Below are 9,461 nucleotides of genomic sequence, written 5' to 3' on the forward strand. Positions count from 1 at the left end.
AACTATTAGTTTCTCTTTTTTTTTTTACTAGTATACCATGATGAATATCCTTATATATTTACGTATTTGCTCATATATCTGATTTTTCTTTGTGGCATCATTCAAATGGTATCTTAGAGGTTAATATAAAAACAAATCAGTATTTATTGATTTTCCCTTCTAACCTGACAAGCATCTGAGAAATTTGCAACATGTACTGGAAAATAAAAATTGTGAACTAAAAAATGCTGTCACAAATTCATGGAATATTTTATTAATTATAGTTAATCTAAGATATAATTGAATGGCATCCAATTTGAAAATAATGTATGAGTTAGTATTCGTAAAATACTTACAGATTGCTTAACAACATCTCCCCATTCAGGAGCTACTCCATATTCTGAATTTTCTTTTAGGAACCTACATAAATCTTTCAAAGGGGGAGCAAAAGCACCTCCAACCTGTAAATGAGAAACAGATTGTTAAATGCTGAACCATTATTACATAGAAAACTCTTGTTTACTTTTATTTTGTGTTCTACATAGTTTATTTCCTTAAAATACATATTTTTTGAACCACCTTAGATAATGTTTATGATTATATTAAAAAGGACCAAGATGACCCATATGGACTATATTGATGTAACATACAAAATGTGATAACGTAAATTTTAAATGTTTTAAGTAGAATAACTAGAATAGTAAAATGAGTAACTACCATTTACTGTGCACTTACTATGCTGGACAGGCAGGATAACCTAGTTAAAAGTACACCCTCTGGAGTCAGACTTACCAGCTATGTGCTCGAGCAAATCAGTAAATCTCTTTCAGCCTCAATTTTCTGATCTGTAAAATGGGGATAACAATAATACTTCCCTCATAGGGTTTTATAAAGATAAAATGAGACAATTCAAGTGCCTTAGCATAATGCCTGTCACATAATAAATATAAGTTATTATATGCTAAGTATTGTGCTAAGGACTTTAAATGTATAATTTATTTTAGTTCTCACTACATCCTTTTGAGCTAGTATTATTTCTGTTTTTCAAATGAAGGAACTGAGCCTCAGAGAATTTATATAATTTGCCGAAAGTTAGCCAGTACATGTTAGAGTCAGGATACAAACCTAGGTCTCAAAAACCAATACTGTTATCTATTATGTATATTGACATCCTAAAAGTATGAAATTATACATATCTTTCATATGTGAAGTGTGATATAATTAACCAATCATAAGTAAATAATTTGGAAAAAATGTAATAGTATGACATTGAGACAAGATAACATTTTGAAATTTAAATGAAAAATATTACATTTGGACAAATGATTTATACCTACCAGTTTAATGTCCCTTTGGAGACTAAAGATATTTCTTGAGTAATTTCTTTTTATATACCTCATTAAATGATTAAATACTACATCTTGATAGGATACAGACAGGGTTTAATATGATCAGTTATATTACCTATAAGTATTCTTTTTTTTTTTTTTTTTGGAGACAAAGTCTTGCTCTGTTGTCCCAGCTGGAGTGTGGAGTGCAGAGGTGTAATCTTGGCACATTGCAACCTTCACCTCCCAAGTTCAAGTGATTCTCTTGAGTAGCTGGGTTTATAGGTGCCCACCACCATGCCTGGCTAATTTTTGTATTTTTAGTAGAGATAGGGTTTCAGGATGTTGGACCAGGCTGGTCTTGAACTGCTGACCTCAGGTGATCTGCCCGCCTTGGCCTCCTGAAGTGCTGGAATTACAGGCCTGAACCACTGCGCCCAGCATAAGTATTCTTATATGGTATTTCTTGTATTTTTTTTTTTTTAAAGAGATTCACTCACTCACTTTTTTTAATGGTCTCACTCTGTTGCCCAGGCTAGAACGCAGTGCTGTGATCATAGTTCACTGCAGCCTTGAACTCCTGGGCTCAAGCGATCATCCCTCCTGAGCTTCCTGAGTAGTTGGGACTACAGGCGTGCACCCCCACATCCCCAGCTCCTTATATTTATTTAGATAATATATTTAAAGAAGTATATTTAAATAAATATATTTAAGGAAATAAGTATATTTACTTAGTCTCTGTAATTCTGTTGTCTTCTCTTTTTATTTCCTTCATTAAGCTTCTATTGAAAATGGAGGCCCTCTTGGGGGTTTATGGGGATTTAGCAGGTAGATTCTTTTCCTTAATAACTCATCAATCCTTAAGCCTGTACCCAAGAGACTCAAGACAATTAGGAATTCTACAAATTAAAGAACATGAACAAACCTCTCATGAAGTTACAAGAATTAAAAATAAAATTTAGAATGTTTAATATCAAACCTAACAAATTGTTTCATTTCCTTAAAATTGACTAAGACCAATTCATTCATAATTTTAGTAATGTGAATTTCTGGTATAAGATGAAGTAGAAGGATTTGTAACAAAATCTACACAAGCACAAAATTAAGTAAAATGATACTGAAATGTCACATTGTTCTTTCCTTAAGACATCTATGCTATCACTTTAAATTGCTAACAAAAGCTAAATAAGCTATCTGTACAAAATTGTGGGAAAAATTAACATTAAATAGTTGGTGCACCCAACAATATTAAAACTGTTATTTTAAAATAGTTTTCTTCTAATTCCAATATTTCTTATGAGAAATTCAAGTGCTTTTAGGTATTTTTGTCCTAGCAGTGAGTGCATTTAACAGAGAGCAAATCAGAACCAGGCCTATGTAAGATAATTTAGTGTGGGAGAAAAATAATGCAATGAGAAATGTGATGTTTTTACCCATCACATTTTTTCTTTCCTATTTAGTTTGTGGGCTTGCTCATCAGAATAAAAAACAGTGTGTCAAAGCTATACATATACAAAACAGTGTCACAAGTTTCTATTGTTTGCTTTGTGAGGTAAAAGAGAAACATATTAATCCAAACATAAAAGAAGAAATCTATGTAAGTCTATTTCTGAAAAACCTCCACTCTATCATTCATCATTCAGTAAAAGATAGGCCACAAAGGTGGCATTAGTCTACAAGGTACCTATGTTTAAGACATTCTATTTTCATCAATCGGAAATTATGTACATGCTGATTTTAATAGAAAAAGATATTTTAAGGTCATCTGACAGAAAACTGCAGTGATAAATATATAAATATTTAATGGCTATAATGTGAATGCTGTCCCCTTATATCAGAGTTTCTCAGCCTTTGCAGTGTAGACATTATGACTTGATATTGCGGAGGTTGTCCTATGTTCTGTAGGAGGTTTAGCAGTATCTCTGGCCTCTACCCACTAGATGCCAGTAGTTTTCTCTTCCTGTGGCTACCGACGATGTCTCCAGCCACTGCCAAATATTCCTCGAGAGGTGAAATTATCCCTGTTGAGAATGACTGTCTTTGATGTACTGCCCTTGTGTAAGTGTACAATCATATGCAATGGCACTGCTTAGGCACAGATGTGTTAAATGACTTGTTTATTTCATGTAATAGCTTAGCTTATGAAGTGAGATTTGAAAATAGACTGCATAAAATCATACTCATGTTTTCCCCCAGAAATCTGATAAATTCAACTCATTTCCAGGTCTGTTAGAAAATACTACTGCATAATCAAATAGTGTTCTGGAGACCCCTTAAATATTGAATCAATACAAACAATTAAAAAAAAAAACATTAAAATACCTTTCTAGCATTTCTTCTGTTAATCAGTTGAACACGTTCTTCTCCAGTGAGACTATTCACATCTAGTTTATTGGGGTTTCTGCAACGATGTCTTTTTTGTTTGGGCCTTCCCTCATGAAGCTGCATTCTCTAAAAGACACAGACATATCTTTAAAATCTTTAACTGTGCAAAATAATTCAAGATATTAAAAAGAGCTGATCCATGTAATTTAACAACATTTATCTTTTGGTTATTTACATTTTTAAAGTATCTAACTTTAATTTTACTTTTTTTTTTTTGAAGCAGGGTCTTGCTCTGTTGCTCAGGCTGGAGAATAGTGGTGTGATCACAGCTCGCTGTAGCTTTGACATCTCAGGTCCAAGTGATCCTCCCACCTCAGCCTCTTGAGTAGCTGGGACCACCATGCCTGGCTAATTTTTTTTTTTTTTTAATTTTTTGTAGAGATGAAAGTTTTGCCACATTCCTAGGCTGATCTTGAACTCCTGGGCTCAAGCTATCCTCCCTCCTTGGCCTCCCAAAGTGCTGGGATTACAAATGTAAGACACTGTGCCTGGCCAAACTTTAAGCATTTTAATAAAAAGTATCACATCTATCTTTTCTTCAAATTATACATTAAAAAAGTTAAGCCTGGGCAACATGGTGAGACCCTATCTCCACAAAAAATTAAAAAATTAGCTGGCCATGGTGGTATATGCCTGTAGTCCCAGGTATTTGTGGGGGCTGAGGTAGGAGGACTGCTTGGGCCTGGGAGGTAGAGGCTGCAGTGAGCCATGATCATGCCACTGCACTCCAGCCTGGGCAACAAAGTGAGGCCCTGTCTCAAAACAAACAAACATCTAGCAATAAAAATAAAAACTCATCCCATCAAATCATGCTACTTCTTTACAGAACTAGCATGTAACAAAACAGGTCTTAATGTTTGCAGGTATTTCCAGCCAATTAAAAATATTTTCAGGAAACCAACACTCAAACTCTTCAGCTTAGCATACCAGTCCCATCAAGGCCTGAACCTATTAAATTCACCTCTTCTGTTCATTGTTTACTTACTATTACCCCATTCACTCCTCCACATACTCTGGAATATTAGACTAGTCACTGTTTTATAAATGCCTTATGGTCATATCTTTTCTTTTCTTTTTTTTTTTTTTTTTTGAGACAGAGTCTTGCTCTGTCGTCCAGTCTGGAAGGCAGTGGCATGATCTTGGCTCACGGTACTTTGCCTCCTGGGTTCAAACAATTCTCCTGCCTCAGCCTTCTGAGTAGCTGGGACTACAAGCACCCGACACCACACCCAGCTAATTTTCTATTTTTAGGTTTCACCATGTTGGCCAGGTTGGTCTTGAACTCCTGACTTCAAGTGTCTGCCTGCCTCAGCCTCCCAAAATGCTAGGATTACAAGCGTGAGCCACTGCACCTGGCCATTTTCTTAATAACTCTATGTTGCCTAGGACATCCTCTTCTTTTGTTAACCAGGTCAATGCCAACTTACTCTTTTTTTATCCCTCAGACGAACGTCAGCTCTATTTTCTTTATCTTTCCTGAGAAACTTTACACTGCCTAGGCAGAGTTAACTTTTTGAATTTTTGTTTTGTAAAAATAAAAATTATTTTTAATTTTAAAGTTATTAGTTGATTTTTCTTACATCATTTCCATAAGACTTTATACATACCTTTATTACAGTATACTTTCCACCATGTTTTAATTATTTAGCTATAGAAATACTACAGTTGAGTGTGAGATCCAAGAAGTCATTAATGGAAAATGATTTTTACATAGGAAAATGCTTTTCCTTGGGAAAGCAGACAAATTACATCTTATATTCTTTAGAGCAACAAATGCTGCCCTTAAAACATGTTTTTAAGATCTTTACAATAAAGTAATATAAAACATTATGATACAATATTTATTTGCAGGTAAAATAATAAATGGATATACAAATTAAAAACGTTAATATAGACCCTTTTGCACTGATAAGAGAAAGGTATGAGAATCCTTCAGAGTCTAGAGTAAAGGTATGAGGGCAAAAACTTATATTGTTTACTGTTGTATCCTCAATCTCTTAAAATAATAAGTAGCACATAGCAATCACTCAGAAAAATTTGTTAACTGAATAAACGAATGTTATCTTCAACATGTTAAGAAGTTATAGTGTTTAGACTAAGGATTGTCATTATTTTTAGAATTGGAATATTCGGCCAGGTGTGGTGGCTCACACCTGTAATCTCAACACTTTTGGAGGCCGAAGCAGGAGGATTGCTTGAGCCAGGAGTTTGAGACCTGCCTAAGCAAGACAGTGAGACCCTGTGTCTTTAAAATAAAAATTGAAAAAATTAGCTGGATGTTGTGGCCTGGGGCCACTTGACTTGAACTCCTGAACCCAAATGATCTGCCCACTTTGGCCTCCCAAAGTGCTGGGATTATGGGCATGAGCCACTGTGCCCAGCCTCATCTTTGATTAACATAAACTCCTTGTGCATCTGGAGAGACACGGAAGCTATACTCATAGTTTGATGAAGAGCTTAAGAGGAGTAGTGTGGACTCTAGATTTAAGAGTTTATTTGCTATGCGGTCTTGGACTATTTACTTAAATGAAATTAGTGTTTTAATTTCATTTGTAAAACAATTATAGGCCAGGTGTGGTGGCTCATGCCTGTAATCCTAGCACTTTGCAGGCAGCTCACCTGAGGCCAGGAGTTCAAGGCCAGCCTGGCCAACATGGTGAAACCCTGTCTCTACTAAAAATACAAAAATTAGCTGGGTATGGTGGTGTGCACCCGTAGTCCCAGCTACTTAGGAGACTGAGGTGGGAGAATCGCTTGAACCCAGGAGGCAGAGGTTGAAGTGAGCTGAGACTGTGTCACTGCACTGCAGCCTGGGTGACAAAGTGAAACTTTGTCTCAAAAAAACAAAAAACAATTGTAACAATGCATCCTAATAAAGGTATTGTGTTAAATGAAGTAACGCATGTTGGGTACATAAGTATGTCAGCATAACTGCAGGCACATATTTAAGTTTCAATACATGTTTATTATAATCATTATTATTTTAAAATAAACTGCTTGGCCGAGTGCAGTGGCTCACGCCTGTAACCCTAGCACTTTGGGAGGCCGAGGCTGGCGGATGACAAGGTCAAGAGATCGAGATTATCCTGGCCAACATGGTGAAACCCTGTCTCTACTAAAAATACAAAAATTAGCGTGGTGGCGTGCGCCTGTAGTCCCAGCTACTGGGGAGGCTGAGGCAGGAGAATTGCTTGAAACCGGGAGGCAGAGGTTGCACTGAGCCAAGATTGTGCCACTGTACTCCAACCTGGCAAAAGAGCGAGACTCTGTCTCAAAAAACAAAAAAAACATTTAAAAAATTTTTTTTGTGAGAAGTGATTGGAAGTTTTTTTTTCTTTTTCTTTTTTTTTTTTTTTTTTTTTTTATATTTTTTTTTTTTTTTTTTTTTTTTTTTTTTTTTTTTTAAAATAAAGATGAGGATTCACCATATTGGCCAGGCTGGTCTTGAACTTCTGACCTCAGGAGATCCTCCCGCGTTGGCCTCCCAAAGTGCTGGGATTACAGGCGTGAGCCACTGTGCCTGGCCATGATTGGAAGTAACATAGCACTCTATATCAGAAATGATTTTTATTATGAAATACTTGTTGAATGCAGAATGGGAAAATGGAAAATAACATTGTATTGTATCATGGAAAGATGGTAATTATTTTCTCCTGCTAATTTTCCTAGATCTTAGGTAGAGCACATATTTGGCATAAATGGATAAGAATTTATGCTTCATTATGATAGGTCTGATAATTCATAGAAATAAAATATAACAAGATTTTTAAGGTATCACCTACAGGAATAAAAGCTCCCAAATCTTCCACATAACCTGGGTGTTCCTTAAGCCATTTTTCCAAATCCTTTCTCTTCGGTGCATCATCTCCTGCAAGTCTTGTTCCATCTTTAAGATTAATAACTGGAACTGGACTTTCTTTATCAGGAATTCCTTGAGGCTGAGTATAGGATAGTGCTGGATTTATCCCTGTGGAAATCTGTGAGGAGGTTAAGCCTAAAGTAACCTGTAAAAGAACACCAAGTGGAATCTTTATTTCCATGCTTCATCATTCTAATATTGGTTCAACAAAGCAATTCTTTTTGAAGAAAAAAAATAAGTTGCTGCTAAAAATTCTGCTAAATCTTTTAAACTTAAAATTTTTATCACTCTTGGACAGTGCTAAGATTCTACTAAGATATCATCTAAAACTATATGGCATACTTTTAATTTCCTTATTAATAGTCTATAAAACATTCACAAAACAACAATATGTATATTTACTAGGGTTTGGACTCAAGGATCAGTAGTTTTTACGTAGTGCTTTACTTACATGATTAGGTGGTTTATTTCTGTTAAAGAAGAGGATGTCAACACCTTCTACATTCTTCCTCCTTCCTCGCCTTTTTTTGACTATAGGCTGGTTGTCTAATATCACACCATTGGCACCAAGAGTTGGTTGAATGGAAGTACCTAATTGAATTAAAAATGCAAAATGGTGATACAAATTTAGTTCTTAAACAAATTGAAAGTAATCCCTTTCCTAAATATATGGAAGTGTTAGTTCTTATTTTATACATCTTTAATGCAGAAACTTTTGGCCAAACATATCATCCCCACCTCTCATTTAAAAACCTGAATTACAACCTAGGCCTCTTTGAATTTTGACCTGTTTTCTGTATTTTCCCCCGATATTCACACATCTTCTCTTCCTTCCTTAGAGAAAGAAGCATGACTTTTTCCTAAGATATACCTTTCCCCTTTCTTTGAACCCATTAGTTTCTATACTTTCAAAGAGCTTTTTTTTTTTTTTAAAAATATATCATTTATCTCTGCTTTTTTTGTGCCAAATATCTTTTTCTATATTAGATTTTTCTAAACTTAAAAATATGGCCTAACTCAAACAAACAAATGTTAATCTTTTGGCTGGGCAATGTGGCTCACGCCTGTAATCCCAGCACTTTGGAAGCCCAAGGCGGACGGATCACCTGAGGTCAAGAGTTTGAGAACAGCCTGGCCAACATGACAAAACCCCATCTCTACTAAAAATACAAAAATTAGCTGGGCATGGTGGTGGGTGCCTGTAATACCCACACTCAGCTAATTTCTAAACCTTTTTTACTTGGGAGGCTGAAGCACAAGAATTGCTTGAACCGGGAGACAGAGGTTGTTTTAAGTCGAGATCACGCCACTGCACTTCAGTCTGGGCGACAGAACGAGACTCCATCTCATCTCAAAAAAAACAAAACATAACACTTTTGTCCTTTTTATAACTTCGAAACTTTTAAAAGACTGATCTCTCTTGTGCTTCTTTTTTTCATGAGTAACTAGTTCCTCAATTTCCCATAGTCTATTCCTGCTCCAACCTACTTAAGATATTTTCTTTAAGATACCAGCAACTTTAGTCACCAAATTAAACTGACCTCTCTCATTTCAGTAGGCACTCAATAAAAATGTTTGTTAAGGGGTATGAACAAAACAATTCCATGCATTCATCATTTTTTCTAATAGATATTTTATTAAGTAGCTATGTACTAGGCAGTATGATGGTTCAAAGATGAAGAAAACACTTTTCCTTAAAAAGTACATAATCTGGGCCGGGCGCGGTGGCTCACGCCTGTAATCCCAGCAGTTTGGGAGGCCGAGGCGGGTGGATCACGAGGTCAAGAGATAGAGACCATCCTGGTCAACATGGTGAAACCCCGTCTCTACTAAAAATACAAAAAATCAGCTGGGCATGGTGGCGCATGCCTGTAATCCCGGCTACTCAGGAGGCTGAGGCAGGAGAATTG

At 35.9% G+C, this 9,461-nt stretch overlaps 1 protein-coding gene across 16 annotated transcripts in view; it reads right to left on the bottom strand.

Annotated features, from left to right (window-relative positions):
- Positions 1-9,461, bottom strand: part of CHD9 (chromodomain helicase DNA binding protein 9) — a 272,858-nt gene that overhangs the window by 6,761 nt on the left and 256,636 nt on the right. For 14 of the 16 annotated variants that reach the window (XM_017530098.2, XM_037739114.1, XM_017530100.2 and 11 more), the window contains 4 exons: positions 8,003-8,142; positions 7,475-7,696; positions 3,630-3,758; positions 336-440 (listed from right to left, as the gene is read on the bottom strand). In XM_017530098.2, coding sequence (XP_017385587.1) covers positions 336-440; positions 3,630-3,758; positions 7,475-7,696; positions 8,003-8,142 — 596 coding nt within the window. Of the gene's footprint in view, positions 1-335; positions 441-771; positions 825-2,038; positions 2,174-3,629; positions 3,759-7,474; positions 7,697-8,002; positions 8,143-9,461 lie in introns of those variants that run through there. The other 2 variants (XR_005200570.1, XR_005200569.1) reach the window with 2 other exon arrangements.

Source organism: Cebus imitator, unplaced genomic scaffold (assembly GCF_001604975.1).
Source record: "Cebus imitator isolate Cc_AM_T3 unplaced genomic scaffold, Cebus_imitator-1.0 Scaffold63, whole genome shotgun sequence".
NCBI lineage: Eukaryota > Metazoa > Chordata > Mammalia > Primates > Cebidae > Cebus > Cebus imitator.